Source organism: Salmo trutta, chromosome 22 (assembly GCF_901001165.1).
Source record: "Salmo trutta chromosome 22, fSalTru1.1, whole genome shotgun sequence".
Classification (NCBI taxonomy): domain Eukaryota; kingdom Metazoa; phylum Chordata; class Actinopteri; order Salmoniformes; family Salmonidae; genus Salmo; species Salmo trutta.
In genome coordinates this window covers 23,580,703-23,600,472 of record NC_042978.1, presented here as the reverse complement: position 1 = coordinate 23,600,472, position 19,770 = coordinate 23,580,703, and the positions used below count along the sequence as shown (strand labels likewise).

General features: G+C 47.7%; 1 protein-coding gene across 1 annotated transcript in view; it reads right to left on the bottom strand.

The window, feature by feature from the left end:
- The window catches only part of LOC115158404 (xenotropic and polytropic retrovirus receptor 1 homolog), an 86,483-nt gene that overhangs the window by 12,059 nt on the left and 54,654 nt on the right, over positions 1-19,770 (bottom strand). Inside the window, exons 3-10 of the mRNA XM_029707311.1 lie at positions 12,545-12,646; positions 9,788-10,005; positions 9,169-9,318; positions 8,863-8,946; positions 8,056-8,137; positions 7,683-7,870; positions 5,227-5,406; positions 1,171-1,339 (exon numbers count right to left, since the gene is read on the bottom strand). Coding sequence (XP_029563171.1) covers positions 1,171-1,339; positions 5,227-5,406; positions 7,683-7,870; positions 8,056-8,137; positions 8,863-8,946; positions 9,169-9,318; positions 9,788-10,005; positions 12,545-12,646 — 1,173 coding nt within the window. The remainder of the gene's footprint in view (positions 1-1,170; positions 1,340-5,226; positions 5,407-7,682; positions 7,871-8,055; positions 8,138-8,862; positions 8,947-9,168; positions 9,319-9,787; positions 10,006-12,544; positions 12,647-19,770) is intronic.

The following is a 19,770-nucleotide window of genomic DNA, read 5'->3' as shown; positions in this document are numbered from 1 at the left end:
CTCACTGAGAGACAGCTCAAGGTCATTTGTGGACTAGCTAGCTGTAGTCCCAGTGCTTTGACTCATTGCCATACACCTACATTGTGCTGTCCCCTCTCCTCTCTCCTTCTCCCACACACACAGAATAATAATATTCACAATCATAATAATAATAATTTAGCGGGTGTTTATATTTGTCCTGTTACAAAGTGTGTAATGGAAATGTGTTTCTTGAATATCCCAACTCCCCCTGAGACACCCGCAGGGAGTGGGGTCACGGCCAGGGTCACCATTGTACACACACAGCAGCAGCAACACTCTCTACATCATTGGGGCCGAGCTTCCTGCCATCTAGGACTTCTATACCAGGCGGTGTCAGAGGAAGGACCTAAAAATGGTCAAAGACTCCAGGCACATACGCTGCTGCCACTGTCACTTTATTCCTAGTTATATGTACATATCTACCTCAATGACTTTGTACCCCTGCACATCGACTCGGTACTGGTACCCTGTGTATGTAGCCAAGTTATCTTTACTTACATTTATTATTACGTGTTTATTTCTCTATTTTCTTTCTCTCTACATTGTTGGGAAGGGCCCGTAAGCATTTTACTGTTAGTTTACACCTGTTGTTTACGAAGCATGTGACAAATAACATTTTGATTTAATATGACTCTGAGTGGACAGCTAATCAACATGAGAGTCACACTGCTGGACACAAACATTTCCATTCAATTACCTCGCTGCTGATTTTTCAGGCCACAGCAGAGGGCTGCAAATTACTGAGGAGAACCATTAATAACTCATTTTCCAGACAAACAAACAGACACAGTCAGACAGGCAGACAGACAGAGACAGGCAGACAGAGACAGGCAGACAGACAGAGAGACAGAGATAGGCAGACAGAGACAGTCAGACAGGCAGACAGACAGAGACAGGCAGACAGAGACAGGCAGACAGACAGATCCCACTGAATATTGACTGGAGTCAGAGAGAGCTAAACCGTTCCACCTCAGCACATGTCTCCTAAAACAAAACAATACTGTTATAGATGAGTTTGAACAGAGCTGCTGAACCAGCATGATATATAGGTTTGGGTTACATACATTCAGCGGTTACCTCACTGCATACCTGACATGACAGTTCTACACTTACAGAGCAACGGTAGGTACTTGTTAGGGTCTAACTCACTGTTGAACATGGGCAGGAGGCCTTTGCGGTCAGTCCATTTGAGCTCGAAGCTGTAGAAGCAGATGAGATACTCCAGGTCCATCAGTACAATCACCAGAGAGTTGAGCTGGTCGGCCAGCCAGAAGTCTGCAAACTCCACGCGGTGGAACGGCGCAGTAAACACACGGAACTAGGGAGAGGACAGACAGAGTTAGTAGTCCCATACAAGACACAGGAGATCTGATTAAATACATATGCTTCCACTGAAGGGGTGCAATGTGTGTTGGAATAGTCTAAGGTTAAGATAACATTGACAGCTGTTCTGTCTACAGTACACCTCTGCATACTAAAGCCACTAGAACTCCCATGCTTGTCTCACAATAAGCATTTAAGACATTACAAATAACCAAAGAGAAGGGACACACATGTAAAGACCTGGGCTACAACCATGTATACAAAACTTGAACACTGAGGAAGCTCATTGTCATGCAGCAAATGAGGCTGTAATGTACAGGTTATCATAAACTGGGTGGTTCGATCCCTGAATGCTAATTAGATGACAGCCACGGGTATACCACGGGTATGACAAAACATTTATTTTTACTGCTCTAATAATGTTGGTAACCAGTTTATAATATCAATAAGACACCTTGGGTGTTTGAGGTATATGGCCAATATACCACGTTAAGGACTGTATCCAGGCACTCCGTGTTACGTCGTGCATAAGAACAGCCCTTAGCCGTGGTATATTGGCCATATACCACACCTCCTTGTGCCTTGTTGCTTAATTAGAGTAGTGGAAGATGAGAGGGCAGAGCAGAACAGGAAACTACTCTCCAAATGAGCTGGGACATGTTGAGGTCATGAGCCCTGCAACAGCCAGCAGTCCTAGTATCTCCCTACAGTAAATGAACTGGTAGATACCTACACATATAAACCACATATAAACAGAAAACCTAAAACCACCCAAAACAACCACCTGACTACTCTACTATGGAAAATGACCTCTTCCAAGGGTCAGGACGTGACAGTACCCCCCCCCCCCCCAAAAGGTGCAGACCCCGACTGCACCCAAACAAAAAAACAACAAAAACAACCCCAAACACAAAGGGAGGGAAGGGAGGGGGACAAACGTCTATGGCGGCTCATGTGCTCCACCCAGACCCTTCCTCTCCCTCCGATCCTCCAGCAACGTAACCCCCGTTCCGCCCGCAGTACCCTCCGCTTCTGTAACATAGGCCTGTGGATCATTATCGGGGGAATCGGACTGTAGATCATTACCGGAAGCTCTGTGCTGTAGACCACCGCTGGAGGTTCTGACCTATAGGCCGCCGCTGGAGGATCTGGGCTGCGGGCCACCGCTGGAGGATCCGGGCTGCGGGCCGCCGCTGGAGGATCCGGGCTGCGGGCCGCCGCTGGAGGATCCGGGCTGCGGGCCGCCGCTGAAGGCTCCGGGCTGCGGGCCGCCGCTGAAAGCTCCGGGCTGCGGGCCGCCGCTGGAGGCTCCGGGCTGAGGAGCGTCGCTGGAGGCTCCGGGCTGAGGAGTGTGGCTGGAGGCTCCGGGCTGTGGATCCTCACTACTGGTTCCGCACCATGGATCATCACTGGAGGCTTTGTGCCATGGATCATCACTGGAGGCTCCGGCCATGGATTATCACTGGAGGCTTCGTGCCATGGATCATCCCTACAGGCTCTGGGCCATGGATCATCACTGGAGGCTTCGTGCCATGGGTCATCCCTACAGGCTCCGGGCCATGGATCATCACTGGAGGCTTTGTGCCATGGATCATCACTGGAGGCTCCGGCCATGGATCATCACTGGAGGCTTCGTGCCATGGATCATCCCTACAGGCTCTGGGCCATGGATCATCACTGGAGGCTTCGTGCCATGGGTCATCCCTACAGGCTCCGGGCCATGGATCATCACTGGAGGCTTTGTGCCATGGGTCATCCCTACAGGCTCTGGGCCATGGATCATCCCTACAGGCTCCGGGCCATGGATCATCACTACAGGCTCCGGGCCATGGATCATCACTGGAGGCTTCGTGCCATGGATTATCACTGGAGGCTTCGGATATTGATCATCACTGGAGGCTTCCTACGGGGAGTTGAAACCGGTCTCACCGGACTGGGGAGACGCACTGAGGACCGAGTGCTCAAAGCAGGCACCGGCCGTACTGGGCTATGGAGGCGTACTGGAGGGAGAGTGTGGGAAGCAGGCACAGGACTTCCTGGATTCTGGAGGCGCACTGGAGGGAGAGTGCGAGGAGCAGGCACTGGACGTACTGGATTATGGAGGCGTACCGGAGAGACAGTGCGAGAGGCAGGCACATGCTCACCACAATAAGCACGGGGAGTTGGCTCAGGGCTCACCCCTGGCCCAGCCAAACTACCCGTGTGCCCCTCCCAAAATCTTTTTTGGGGCTGCCTCTCGTTCTTCCCCGGTAGGCTCTGATATCTGTCAATGACTTGCCCCCAAGTCCAGTTTCTCCTCTCCATCCATTTCATGTGTGACCAGGTGTCCATCTCTGCCTGGGCACGCCGCTTGATCCAGTTATGGTGGGTAGTTCTGTAACGAGGGTCGTACAAAGGGGACCAAGGCGCAGCGTGTAAAGTGCTCATATTTCCTTTATTAATGAAAACACTTAAACCAAAATAACAACAACGACAGCCAACAGTTCCGTGAGGTACACTGACAAAACGGAAAACAACTACCCACAAAACCCAAAGGAAAAACAGGCTGCCTAAGTATGACTTCCAATCAGAGACAACGACTGACACCTGCCTCTGATTGGAAACCATACCCGGCCAAAACATAGAAAACAAAACATAGAAATAGAAATCTAGCAAAAGCCCACATATAAACAGAAAACCCCAAACCACCCAAAACAACCACCTGTCACGCCCTGACCACTCTACTATGGAAAATGACCTCTTCCAAGGGTCAGGACGTGACAGTAATAATATGGGGATGAGGTAGTTGGGTGTGCTATTTACAGATTGGCTGTATACAGATACAGTGATCGGTAAGCTGCTCAGACAGCTGATGCTTAAAGTTAGAGAGGGAGATATAAGACTTGATTTGCAGAGAAATTATATTTTTGCTGACACAGTATTCAATCTGACACACCACACATGTACAAACATGATGGTCTGGGAGCAGCACAGGATCAACTGCATGGCCATGCCCCTGGAGAAGTCTGATTTAATATAGCCTAATATGATTGGGTTTACTAGTGCTTTGGGTATGGTTTCTGTTGGGACTGGATCATGTTATCACGGGTCTGCGAATGAGACTGTGGGTGAATGGGAATGACACTCTCCCCCTCTTGCCTCCAGGATGCTACACAGCCTCACTACGCAGCCTGACCTAGTCCCAGATTGTTTCAGTAGCAAACGTCAAACAGTATTGATTCATCCTGTTATATATGTGAGCTAATGAAAGATTTGTACCTGGCAATCTATGCCCCTATTGATCTCCACACCATCTCCATACACAGAAATTATAGACATTCAAAAGATAAACCTTCCTCAAAATGTATTCATCGTGTAAACAAACACACCAGGCAATCTCTCTCGATTTGTTCTCTCATTATGTGTTTGTCCTCTGGTTAGTTCCTGTGTTCAGTGTGGGTGTGTGGCTCTCTAGGATGCTGCACAGGCCCCAGTGGAGCCCAATCAGAGCTGGAGAGGGCTGTGGAATGGCTCGGAGGCCTGGGTAACTAAGGGAAGGGATGGGGAGGATTGGAGGAGCAGCATACTGATGGATCCATCCCTGTAATGATTGCACAGTCACAGCAGCCACATCCCCAGGGACCCGCCTGCATTCTGTTATCCCTCACCCCACTGGCCTCTGTCTCACACACACACTGAATCCTCCTACCCCCCATCCCCATCCCCCTAGCCAGCAAACATCAGACAAATAAAAGACAAAGCTGAATACAACAAAACACAATACAGTAGGAGATAGATATCAAATACAGCGTTGTACAAACAAACACCAGTTGAGTCAGGTTTCATTGTACTGATATCATTGCATCATTATAATACAGTAGTCCCAGTGGAGAAGGAGCTCACCAGCAGTTTGAGCAGCCAGAAGCGGGACTTGTAGTAGCCAGTCTTGAAGGGGTTGATGAGGAAGAGGAGCATGAAGCCGTAGAGGATGAGGGGGTTGACCTGCATGGGCAGCATGGTGTACTCAGAGTACAGACAGGACAGGATGCTCATACACCACAGCACCCCCAGGAACCCTGCAATCTAGGGAACAATTCAATAGATAAAGCCATCAAACACTCAATAGATTTTTTATTCAACTACCTTTATAACGCTGTATATAATTTGTCCTTGGCAATATAATCAGAAAAAAACATAGTGCATGTCTTCAGATTAGTATTATTATTGAAATGTTTAATTTACCTTATTCAGCACATTCTCTCTCTGGTGGTCACACCAGATCATTCTCTCTGTGGTGGTCATACCAGATCATTCTCTCTGTGGTGGTCATACCAGATCATTCTCTCTCTGGTGGTCACACCAGATCATTCTCTCTCTGGTGGTCATGCCAGATCATTCTCTTTCTGGTGGTCACACCAGATCATTCTCTCTGTGGTGGTCACACCAGATCATTCTCTCTCTGGTGGTCACACCAGATCATTCTCTCTCTGGTGGTCATACCAGATCATTCTCTTTCTGGTGGTCACACCAGATCATTCTCTCTGTGGTGGTCACACCAGATTATTCTCTCTCTGGTGGTCACACCAGATCTTTCTCTCTGTGGTGGTCATACCATATCACTCTCTCTCTGGTGGTCATACCAGATCATTCTCTCTGTGGTGGTCATACCAGATCATTCTCTCTCTGGTGGTCACACCAGATCATTCTCTCTCTGGTGGTCACACCAGATCTTTCTCTCTGTGGTGGTCATACCAGATCATTCTCTCTCTGGTGGTCACACCAGATCATTCTCTCTGTGGTGGTCCCACCAGATCATTCTCTCTGTGGTGGTCACACCAGATCATTCTCTCTGTGGTGGTCACACCAGATCATTCTCTCTGTGGTGGTCACACCAGATCATTCTCTCTGTGGTGGTCACACCAGATACTTCTCTCTGTGGTGGTCACACCAGATCATTCTCTCTGTGGTGGTCATACCAGATCATTCTCTCTGTGGTGGTCACACCAGATCATTCTCTCTGTGGTGGTCACACCAGATCATTCTCTCTGTGGTGGTCACACCAGATCATTCTCTCTGTGGTGGTCACACCAGATCATTCTCTCGGTGGTGGTCACACTAGATCATTCTCTCTGTGGTGGTCACAACAGATCATTCTCTCTGTGGTGGTCACACCAGATCATTCTCTCTCTGGTGGTCACACTAGATCATTCTCTCTGTGGTGGTCACACCAGATCATTCTCTCTCTCTGGTGGTCACACAAGATCATTCTCTCTCTCTGGTGGTCACACACGATCATTCTCTCGATGGTGGTCACACAAGATCATTCTCTCTCTGGTGGTTACACACAAACATTCTCTCTGTGGTGGTCACACAATATCATTCTCTCTCTGGTGGTCACACAAGATCATTCTCTCGGTGGTGGTCACACAAGATCATTCTCTCTGTGGTGGTCACACAAGCTCATTCTCTCTCTCTGGTGGTCACACAAGATCATTCTCTCTCGGGTGGTCACACTAGATCATTCTCTCTCTGGTGGTCACACTAGATCATTCTCTCTCTCTGGTGGTCACACTAGATCATTCTCTCTCTCTGGTGGTCACACAAGATCATTCTCTCTCGGGTGGTCACACTAGATCATTCTCTCTCTGGTGGTCACACTAGATCATTCTCTCTCTCTCTGGTGGTCACACTAGATCATTCTTTGTCTCTGGTGGTCACACTAGATCATTCTCTCTCTGGTGGTCACACTAGATCATTCTCTCTCTGGTGGTCACACCAGATCATTCTCTCTCTCTGGTGGTCACACTAGATCATTCTCTCTCTCTGGTGGTCACACTAGATCATTCTCTCTCTCTGATGGTCACACCAGATCATTCTCTCTCTCTGGTGGTCACACTAGATCATTCTCTCTCTCTGGTGGTCACACCAGATCATTCTCTCTCTCTGGTGGTCACACCAGATCATTCTCTCTCTCTGGTGGTCACACTAGATCATTCTCTCTCTCTGGTGGTCACACCAGATCATTCTCTCTCTCTGGTGGTCACACTAGATCATTCTCTCTCTCTGGTGGTCACACCAGATCATTCTCTCTCTGGTGGTCACACTAGATCATTCTTTCTCTCTGGTGGTCACACTAGATCTTTCTCTCTCTCTGGTGGTCACACTAGATCATTCTCTCTCTCTGGTGGTCACACTAGATCTTTCTCTCTCTCTGGTGGTCACTCTAGATCTTTCTCTCTCTGGTGGTCACACAATATAATTTGTTCTCTCCATTATTAGCACTAGTTGTCTCAGTGTACTGTCTGGCTTGATTCTTGTTATTGTCCTTTTGTATCCCTTGGTTCTCCCCTCTCCCTTACCTCAAACAGGTGCTGGTGGGAGAGGTTGCTGCGAGGGTTCAGCTCAAAGATGAGCACGTGGTTGACCCCCGCCTGGCGCCAGCCGTACGTGTTAATGCCCAACAGGAAGAGGAACTCAATCAGCAGGAAGCCACCACGGTAGATACGCACCAGAGGCCACACGTTCTCATACCGGATGAGTACAGCACCTGCAAAATAATAATAGCAATTAAATCATCTAATTCTCCATCAAAATATCTGAGGCTACAGTCCGTTATAAAATACAGTATTCACTACTAACTTGAGCTCCTCACTAATGGCAAGCCCCATTTCCTGTGTATCTTTTAATCCCCCAGTAAAAAGACCTTATTAGCATGGTTGTGTGTGAATGTACCACTGAGGATGAAGGAGATAGAGAGGACGATGAAGACCCCACAGTATAGGCCAACGCGGAAGGTAGTCCAGGCTAGAGCAGGCTGCAGGAAGGAAAAGCAGAGAATGACAGAGATGAGCAATTACCAGTTACTAGGCCTGTGTGACTGCCAGCCTTCTCTACTCTACTGTTACGTTGTCAGGCACACAGCTGCAGATCCACACTAGGCAGTTACTAATTCATTTAGCTTGACAGATAGACCCGCCTATCCAGGGAAGCTGAAGCCATTCACAGAATCCAGTTCACCTGTTCCTTGTTAAATGCACCTTATAGGAAGTGTCCTTACATTAACGTGTGTTATCGTCAAGTACTTTTGTACGTGCTAAAAATACATTTCATATAAAGGTGCCCACAGGAATCTGGACAAGCCATTTGGATCTGGCATAATTCAGGGTGGACATGACATTAATATTAATACAGCTATAAATCTAAAGGATATGTGATAGGGGATGTGAAGCACTCTCTCCAGCACTCTCTCTCTCTCATCCCCTGTGGAAAAGCTATTTTTTCAGTCTAGTATGGAGAGCCTCTTACAGGATCAATACTGTGGGGATGAATAGGGTGTGTGTGTCACATATCTATACTGTATACACACACAGCAGGAAGGAGATGAAGAGCAGGAAGTGTGTCACTCTACCATACTACGTTTATGTTGATGAGATCCTGGCGCTGGCAGGGAATTATGGCAGGAAAGATCTAATTGGTTAATTGTACACTAACTAACTAACATACACCCTCTAGTAAACCTGTGGTGTCCGTCTCTCTCACCTGTGCTGCCCCCAGTGGAGGCACTCTCAGCCTCTTCATGGCCTTCTGACGGTCCCCTCCCTCCAGCTCTGTGGTCACCACAGCCTGACAAACACAACACACACGTCACTACTGTTCATCCAGGAACAAGTTCAAATGCAATTCAACATATTAAAGAGCAAAAGTCAAAGACCAGGATCCGATTTTGCCAGAATTAGCAATTTTGTGGTTAAAACAGATGATGGAGTATACACTGTTGTCAAGGATGAACATCAACCTAAACAACGCTTTGACCTCCACAACCAGGGGCTTCTGTTCCATACGTACCTCAGTCTCAGAAATGAGCTGGGTGATCTTCTTACAGGTGTAGAAGGGGGCCACCTCCACGTGGGCCACGCGCCAGTCAGCCCCACGGGGAGTCTCCAGGATCTTATCATGCTTCTTCAGGATCTTACGGAAGCCTGTGAAGTTCAGATTCTGGGAGAAAGACAACTCGTGGGGTTAAGTCTGAACTGAGCAAGAGATGCAGAGAGGGAGAAGGAGACAACGACTAAACGGTTGAGATAAACTGAACTGCTGAGATAAAGAGAGGAACAGAGAAGAAATAGACAAACCACTAGAGAGAGGTGGATGGAGAGGTAGTAAGATGCAGAGAGACATTTGATGCTGATTGCAGCATGAAACAGAAAGATGAGAGGGTGTGTATAGGCTGACTGTTTCAGCTGGTAGTTCAGCATCAGGATGAGACTGAGGTAGTATCTAGGGGTAGTGTGTAGGGTTTAGGGTTAAGGTTACCAACCTGGTAGTTCTGCAGTAGGATGAGGCTGAGGTAGTGCCTAGGGGTAGTGTGTAGGGTTTAGGGTTAAGGGTACCAACCTGGTAGTTCTGCATCAGGATGAGGCTGTGGAAGTACCTAGGGGTAGTGTGTAGGGTTAAGGGTACCAACCTGGTAGTTCTGCAGTAGGATGAGGCTGAGGTAGAACTCGGAGAAGGCCAGCTGTAGGTCCTTGATGTTGCGGTGTTTGCAGCGCTCCTCCTGGGAAAGGTGGAACACTGTCTTGCGTTTCCGCAGACCTGGCGCATTGCTCTCACGCTGCGCATCCAGAGACGACTGCAGCTCATTCTGCAGGGTGGCGAAACGCCTCTGGGCTTCCGCAAGTTTCTCTGCAGGAGGGAAGGAGATATGGAGAACAGCCGAGTGAGCAACAGTGTCAGTATGACAAAGACAGATCGGATTTCACTCTGCTGATGTCTTGTGGATAGTTCTAGTGGTTTTGAGAGTAACTTCTACTGCACTGAGACTGTCAGAAACATTAGCTTGCATTAACAGCCCTGCAGTAAATCCAGCCAGAGGTAAACACACTTCTCCCTGCCCTCCTCTCCATTACAGGGAAGTGGAAAGAGGAGTATTAGGTTCTGCAGACGTGTAAATGCAGCCCTTGGCAGGCCCATTACCAGGGTCATGACAGGGTTAATTTCCCTCCTGAGAGAGAGACAGCAGCAGGGCAGGGGGGAACCTGAGTAGATCTGGAACATGGCCCACATTCTCCCCCGGCCTCCCCATCCCAGTCCCACGAACACATTCCAGGACAGAACTCCTCGAGCCCGGCTTTGGCACATATACTCCACTGTCACCTCCACCTGTGTCTGCACTCTGCACCCCACCACATCCTATTCATAGGCCAAGGCTGGAGAGAGGGTTCTGCAATAGACCTCTTCAGTCCTGATTCACAACTAGACCGCCTGGTCAACGGCAGGGCAGAGAGGCCCTGCCTGCATGTGTTTGTGACAATGACGAAGCACCGTCTCATGTTCCCCACGGTCAATCAGTGAAGACAAGGGTGTTACGTTAGGTGCAGTGGGTTCAATGGTTAATTTAACGCTCAGTTGCAAACACAGCCTCTGAATTTCCCAGTACCTGACTCACAGGAATGCCTGCTCTTTTGATGGCTACAATTAGAGTAATCCCTCACAGGATAACAGTAGATTATGTCACTGACACTGTCTACCCTGTCCAGAGGGTCTCTATCTGCCGCTCTGCATGGATCAAGTCATGACATAACATGAAGCGTGAGAAAGTCAAGACTCACATACTTTACCTAAATTCGAAGAAATGAAGCCTGGGTAGATTTGTGTGTACAGACAAAGGTGTCAGAATGGTATGCAGGCTGAAGAGACTAAAAGAAGCCTTAATGTCGGAGCTTTTCCAGGATCAGCCACAGGTAAAATATTGTCTCTGGAGTCTATATCTGAGGATACATCCAAATATTTTACATATTGTGGTAGCATTTAACAGAGACTGTGTTGTGCCTTGGTTTTTCTCACTGGCATATAGTGAAATGCACTGCTCCAGGTTCACTTAATGGGGTCGATGACCCCTTTCAGAAGAGGGAAGCTGCTTGCTACAGCTCTTTGCGGAGGCGACGACTTTCTTATGTAAAGCTCACACCTTGAACAAGACATGAAAAGAGGGAGATAACGATGTCTGTCCAACAAGATTCAGTAATTGCTTGTTTCATCCCAACATCCAGCTAGACGGATATGCAACACATCCAGGCGTAGAAAATGAGAGATTATGATGCTGCAGTCTGGAGTCCGAGAGTGAAGTGACTGACTGTGGCTGGGCTACAAGACAGCCAAGAAGACCTAACACTGCTAAAAACAACCTTTACTATAGATTTCATTATAATCTGAATTGAGACAGATTTATTCTAGTAAAGCCAGATGTCTAGCCTTGATGTGGGGCGGCAGGTAGCCTAGTGGTTAAAGCGTTGGACTAGTAACCAAAAGTTTGCAAGATTGAATCCCCGAGCTGACAAGGTAAAAATCTGTCGTTCTGCCCCTGAACAAGGCAGTTAACCCACTATTCCTAGGCCGTCATTGAAAATAAGAATTTGTTCTTAACTGAATTGCCTAGTTAAATGAAGATAAAATAAATAAAATACTCAGACTCAGTCTGCTGGATGTGCTTAATGAGCAACAGTGATGGGAAATCCTTGTTTTTCAGGGAAGATAAAAGCGAGGAGCAACAGGATGTTGATCAGAGTGCCAGTTCTCTTTGGCAGTCCAACCTGGTCTGAGTTTATTTCAGCTTCTGGCAAAGCCTCAACTCTGAAGGGGATGGGAGGGGAGGTTTATTGGAGAAGAAAAATAGGGAGTTTAAAAGTCTTTCAGACTTTAAGGAAAAGCAAATTAAAGTAGACACTAATGAATGCCCCTTTCTATATTTTGTTGGCTTCCTGTCTAACTCGTACCATTACCAACAAAGTACGTACTCGTTGGTAACGAGATTCAGAATATATCGAATGTCCATGTTACCAGGCAGCATCAACCCATTAAATGCAGTTCTACAAAACATCACGTATTTGGCACCCAAGTAAAGCTAATCACTCAACATGACAACCGTATGTGCAAGATGTGAAGGACATTACTGGCTACTCCCATTGCACTGCAGGCATTTGTTATTATGGCATTATAAGTAACTATGAGTGGACAAACTGCAGATTCACACAGAAAATCAAAGGGGTCGTCTAACTTAGTCAGAGAGACAAACTTGCATAGCAAAGCATAGCATAGCATAGCATAGCATAAAATAGCATAGCATAAAATAGCATAGCATAGCATAGCATAGCATAAAATAGCATAGCATAAAATAGCATAGCATAGCATAGCATAGCAGCACTGCTCCATCAAATAAGCCTACCTGAATAAAATGTGTTGATCTTCAAAAGCTCCTTCTCACAATTCTGAAAAAACTTCTCCTCAAACTTGGCGTAGTATCTCTTGACAGTGTCTTCATCTGTGACTGGAGAGGGGAAAAAAGAGATGGAGAGAGAGAGAGAGAGAGAGAGAGAGAGAGAGAGAGAGAGAGAGAGAGAGAGAGAGAGAGAGAGAGAAAGGTCACGTTTCGAACAAAACATTCAACAAAAAAACATTATTTAACCAATGAAAAACAAATTAATGGACACATCATTATGGGCATTTTAAAAATGTATGCATATGGAAATTATTGACCTAGATGAATATGACCACAGCTTGGAGCTGAACAGGTAGCCTATCAGTTTGGCTTATGATTACATTCACTTCCTTTTTCAAGATGATTCTCCTTCAACAAGCATCAATGCACTTAAACAATGCTTTCATTCAGACCAGGGTACCAAGAGAAACAAAATGGTTAAAAATGGCTTGATGGACAGTGTACTGTTCAGTCCAGAAAGGTCACCAACACGCCCCTGACTCTCTCGTTCCTCTGACGGTCATTAAATGTTGGGGACAAGCACAGTGGCACAGTTCTAAATAAGGACACCTTTAATTTGGTCCCTCCCCTACTCCCCTCCCCTCCCATCCCCTCCCCTACTCCCCTTCCCTTCCCTCCTCTGTCTTCTTACTTGGTGTTGCTCATCCAGCACACAGAGTAACCCAACACCCCTATGAGTTGCCTGGGGGATTCCATCCCCTGTCTGCATCCCACGCTCCCCCCACCTCATCCCCATTAACCTTAGCCCAGCTTAGCCCACTGGCCTTCCAGTAAAGACAATAGCAGCCAAGAGGACCAGGGCCACAGGGCACTGTCCCAGCCACAGCTTAAAGTCTGACCACAGGTCCACAGCACAGGATCAACAGGCTGTAGTTCTAATGATTTTATTTATAGTGATCACAAGTTCCAAAACCCATCCATCTATAACAGCTGGCAATATTTGACTGTGATCCTTAGAGTAGAGTCACAATGTAAGAGACAGGCCTCGTCTCCTGGGACTGAGAAAGACAGAGACAAAGAGGATCTGCACACTGAGAGAATGTGCATCTTAATATCCTCTCTCTGCTACTAAAACACGTATTATTTTTCAATGATTATTCATCACGATCACTCTCTTATCAATGTTAGCCTGGCCAGACTTGCTAGCGGACACCAGTACTGATGCATCATTGATGTTCGATCTAAATGTCACAGCCAGGGATACATCACACACCATCCATCACACTATCTCTGCTAAATGTTTGTGCAAGAGTGGGGTTATAATAGAAATGTTAGCTAACCTATCATATGAAATGGCCTTTTAATGCAAGTTGAAACCTTTAGATGGAGAGGCATTCAATTCTGTTCTTAGTAATAACAAAAAGATGCCTAAGGCTGTGTAGGCTGTCAATATTCCTGCTCTTTTCACCTGCATGCAGAGCGAGAATCCAAGGAGAGACTGTGATTGTGTTCAGTAAAAGGCTGTGAAAATGTTCCTTGGAGTCAGTGAGCCAGTCAAGCGATGCGCAGCTTTACATAAAAAATTAGAAAAACATCTGTATATCAATAATTAGTGAATTGAATCATGTTCAGTGGTTGAAAATGCTTCATAAGGGACTTTATATGATGACTCACTCCCATAGTGCTGGGGAGATGTGTCACCTTACTGCAGTTCAGACTAACCTCATGACAGAGTCATCTTGCAGTCCTCATTAAACATCAAAAACAACATCATCATTGAACAAAAAGAAAACATCAGCAGCCATGCTCAACTGTCTGAACTGAGACAGAACATAAACAGGGACTGAGATGACCTTCAACTTAGAGAGAGATCAGAATGTGTGTGCTGTAAGACACAGCTGGCATCAGTGGGTCATAGCCAGTGTTGAGTGGAGGTCAGGAGGGTGTGTGAGTGCCTTACAGTGTACACCCACACAGCTCATCCCCTCCTGTCTGGAATAGAGGAGAGGAGGATGAGAGGAGGAGGAGAGGAGGAGGAGAGGAGGTGGAGAGGCAGCAGCTAACTATCTGCATGAGGAATGAGGAATGGAAGTACGCTCTGCCTACGCCTCTGAAAGCATTTCTACCTCACTTCCTAATTCCATTGCAGTCACAACACACCTTGGACCAGGACATATCAATGGAGAGTTTAGTCATTTTACTTCGTCTGGCTGGTTGCCAGTCCTCCCAGCACAGACTGAGATATGTTTAGAGAACAAGCCTGTGAGAACAGGGCACTGCAATACTGCTGCAAAACCAGGTCAAGTACAAGATGCCAAAGGAAAAGGTGATAGAACACTGGAACTAGTCTACATGAAGACAACAGGGGGAGGAGGCAGATGACAAGGAAGAAAGAAAGAGAAATAAGAGGGATGTGGACTTTGGATGAAATGATCCTAGATTATGTTATGAGAGGAAATGGAGGAGATGAAAGCCTGGAGAGAAAGGTAGGGAGAGGGCCGTGGAGTGACCCCTCGCCCCTATCTCCCCCCGCTGACGCTCTACTGACCCCCATCTCCCCCCGCTGACGCTCTACTGGCCCCTATCTCCCCTCGCTGACGCTCTACTGACCCCTATCTCCCCCCGCTGAAGTTCTACTGACCCCCATCTCCCCCCGCTGATGCTCTACTGACCCCCATCTCCCCCCGCTGAAGTTCTACTGACCCCCATCTCCCCCCGCCGAAGTTCTACTGACCCCCATCTCCTCCCGCTGACGCTCTACTGACCCCCATCTCCCCCCGCTGACGCTCTACTGACCCCCATCTCCCCCCGCTGAAGTTCTACGGACCCCCATCTCCCCCCGCTGAAGTTCTACTGACCCCTATCTCCCCCCGCTGAAGTTCTACTGACCCCTATCTCCCCCCGCTGAAGTTCTTCTGACCCCCATCTCCCCCCGCTGAAGTTCTACTGACCCCCATCTCCCCCCGCTGACACTCTACTGACCCCTATCTCCCCCCGCTGAAGTTCTACTGACCCCCATCTCCCCCCGCTGAAGTTCTACTGACCCCTATCTCCCCCCGCTGAAGTTCTACTGACCCTATCTCCCCCCGCTGAAGTTCTACTGACCCCCATCTCCCCCCGCTGACGCTCTACTGACCCCTATCTCCCCCCACTGAAGTTCTACTGACCCCTATCTCCCCCCGCTGACGCTCTACTGACCCCCATCTCCCCCCGCTGAAGTTCTATTGACCCCTACCTCCCCCCGCTGAAGTTCTACTGACCCCATCTCCCCCCGCTGACACTCTACTGACCCCTAACTCCCCCCGCTGAAGTTCTACTGACCCCCATCTCCACCCGCTGAAGTTCTACTGACCCCTATCTCCCCCCGCTGAAGTTCTACTGACCCCCATCTCCCCCCGCTGAAGTTCTACTGACCCCCATCTCCCCCCGCTGAAGTTCTACTGACCCCTATCTCCCCCCGCTGAAGTTCTACTGACCCCCATCTCCCCCCGCTGACGCTCTACTGACCCCTATCTCCCCCCGCTGAAGTTCTACTGACCCCTATCTCCCCCCGCTGATGCTCTACTGACCCCCATCTCCCCCCGCTGAAGTTCTACTGACCCCTATCTCCCCCCGCTGAAGTTCTACTGACCCCTATCTCCCCCCGCTGAAGTTCTACTGACCCCCATCTCCCCCCGCTGACACTCTACTGACCCCTATCTCCCCCCGCTGAAGTTCTACTGACCCCCATCTCCCCCCGCTGAAGTTCTACTGACCCCATCTCCCCCCGCTGAAGTTCTACTGACCCCCATCTCCCCCCGCTGAAGTTCTACTGACCCCTATCTCCCCCCGCTGAAGTTCTACTGACCCCTATCTCCCCCTGCTGAAGTTCTACTGACCCCTATCTCCCCCCGCTGACGCTCTACTGACCCCCATCTCCCCCCGCTGAAGTTCTACTGACCCCTATCTCCCCCCGCTGAAGTTCTATTGACCCCTATCTCCCCCCGCTGAAGTTCTACTGACCCCTATCTCCCCCGCTGATGCTTTACTGACCCCTATCTCCCCCCGCTGAAGTTCTACTGACCCCTATCTCCCCCCGCTGAAGCTCTACTGACCCCCATCTCCCCCCGCTGAAGTTCTACTGACCCCTATCTCCCCCTGCTGACGCTCTACTGAGGAGGTCTGCTGGTCCCCAGGAGACTATGTCTGTGTGTATTCGTGCACGTGTGGAAGTGTGTGTGCGCATATGTGTGTGCGTGAGCATGTGTGGCGTGTGAGAACAAAGGAGCGAGAGGCAGCGCTGCTTTGAAACAGCCCCGTCCCTGCAGCTACACGTTGAGTATTCACTATGCCTCTGATGCAAAAATGTCTCTATAACCAACACTCCAGCCTCATTTGCTTCACCTCAACCTTACTCAAATCTGCATGAATCAACATAATTAGGCTCACAGAGTTAGAGTAAAGTACAAACTGTCTGTGCTAATTTACGTTCAGCTAAAACAACAGATAGATATGAACAGCTCAATTGCAGAGGAAAAAATACTCAAACGAGTGAAATCATAATGGTATTTAGTGCGTTTATTCCCATTTATCAAAGATGTCTGTATGTATCTGAACTCAATGTCTTCTCTCTCTCACTGTATGGGGCCTCATTATTGCACCACTGGCTGGTGAGGAGACAGCCAAGCCCACTCATAGTCCAATGGTATCATCCACCCCAGTGTCCCTCTGACAGGCAGCTCTGGAGGGCCTCTCCCTGAGCTCATTATCCTCAGAGTGGTACTGTGGCACAGCTAACAGCCAACATCCCTCAAGGGAACCAGCCCAGCCCACTGCTGCCCCAACCAGCACTCTGCTACAAAGACCCAGAGCCACAGAGAGCAAACAGGCTGGGCCACACCAAAGCTGTCTCCACCAGCCGTCACTAAATGGCTTCCTGCAGCAGTATCTACCCTAACATTACAGGGATGAGTGAGCGCTTAGGCGGATATGTGTGTGTGTGTGTGTGTGTGGTGCAGGCAGTAGGATGATGATGAAATGCCTCCTAGAAGAGTAATAGCTGTGTCCCTGGGGGCTCTGTGTGAAGATGGATACTCTGGCCACCTCATCTTGTGCTGTGTTTGATAGTGTTTGTTGGACATCAGTATTTCACCTCTCTGTCAGCACTGAGCAGGGTTCTACTCTTTCTTTTGAGGTGAGCTCCTTGATGTTTTGTCTATATAGTGACATGATGGAGCGCTGAGGGTTGTAACCTTTTACTCATAACAGAGTGTCTCATGGAGGACAGGCTGGGTAAGTCGTCATGTTTTAGTTTTTCTTCATGGTTTCTTAGTTGTATTTGTTTCAGTAGGTACTGGGTATAGTAAGTCTAAAAAGTAAGCTTTCAGTTTGATTAAGATGTGTTAACTAGTGCTGCATCTCATGGACATTTCCTGTAGGTGCTTGAAGCGGATGCAGTATGCTCCACAGTCCTATTACTGAGGGGCTTCCCAGCATGGCCTACATACTGCCGTCCGCCACCATGTTTCTATCTGTCAACTGGTGACGCTCATGGCAGTCACAGGAGGGAAGTGAGTAAAGCTTAAGTGCTTTAGAGCAGCCAGGAAAAGAAAGTCACTTTATTATTCTGTTGTGGAGGGATGGGTGAGTAGAGTCCAAGTGTTTGTGAGTGTTTGTGTGTGCATAAGGATGCATGTGTTTGTGAATATACAGTGCCCTCCCTAATTATTGGGACAGTGAAGCATTTTTTTTTCTATACTCCAAAAGCATCGGGACAAATTCACTTATATGTTTATTAATGTAGTAAAACGTTAAGTATTTGTTCCCATATTCATGTCACGCAATGACTACATCAAGCTGGTGACTCTACACATTTGTTGGATGCGTTTGCTGTTTGTTTTGGTTGTTTTTGTGCCCAATAGAAATGAATGGTAAATAATGTATTGCGTAATTTTAGTCACTTTAATTGTAAATAAGAATAGAATATGTTTCTAAACACTTCTACATGAATGTCGACGCTACCATGATTATGAATAATCCTGAATTAATCGTGAATAATGACGAGTGAGAAAGTTAGAGACGCACTATGTACAAAAAGTGCTGTAATTTCTAAACGGTTCACCCAATACGGGTAAAAATACCCTCAAATGAAAGCGGACAGTCTGCACTTTAACCTCATATTAATTGTATCATTTCAAATCCAGACTTTTGAAGTATAGAGCCAAAAGAATTAAAAAATGCTTCACTGTCCCAATAATTACGGAGGGCACTGCACATCTAATAAAAATAGGATCTAAACCTACACAACCCGTTAGCAGCCAGCTTTAACAAGCCGTGATGAATCCTATGTGCATTCACTGGTTCCCAGTGCTCCTGTAAGATGAGGTTCAGGAATATGGACAGCTCTTGCTCAGCTGTTATCAGTGATGCCCAGTCCAGTGGGGAACACGTCCTTGGCTGTTACTGGTGGAAGCAGTACCATATTAGTCTACCTCATGAGAAATCAATACAACAATAGGAGAGCAACCATGAATCCCCTCTAAAGCCTTTGATATCCTCTTGACCTTTATGCAGGTCAAAAGTGAGAGAAATAAGGGGATCTGAATAAAATGTTCAATATCTGAAGACAAATGACTAAACTTACTGCCTACATTGTGTTCATTCAAGGTCTTTTCTCAGAAAAACAACCTGGGCTTCTCTGAGAAAAACAGGTCTTGGTGTATTCCCTTGCAGGTTGCATAATGGTGGGCAGCCCCTTTCCCTTCTGTGGTGTAAATAAATCATGAGGAGCACTCGCAACTTCTCCAGACCTGACTCAAATCTCCCCTCCTGACCCACCCCATCAAGCCTCCACATAAATCTTTCACACTAACCCCCCTGTGGAGATGAGAAAACCTGAGCTCTCCGCCATGTCAGAGGCTCTAACCCTCCCTTGCTGTATGAACGCACGCACACACACAGAAAGAAACATGAGGTGTTGTGGGTCACAGGATATTGTAATGTAGTTTTCAGATGAAGGAGAGGGTTGTTTAACTAATATAAGCCTAATCAACCGGTAAAGTGGAAGCCTTCATTCCTAGTTGTTCGACCCATTCAAGAAAATCAAGCTGATGTAACCGTGTTCCATTTCATGCCCATAGTCCATTTTTCTCTGTTTTTACTGAACGTCTTCATATTGTGGCATTTATCACTGGGAGTGTGACAGGAACATGGAGTACGACTGGCCCAGAGGCGAGGGTTGGTGTGCCCCTTTA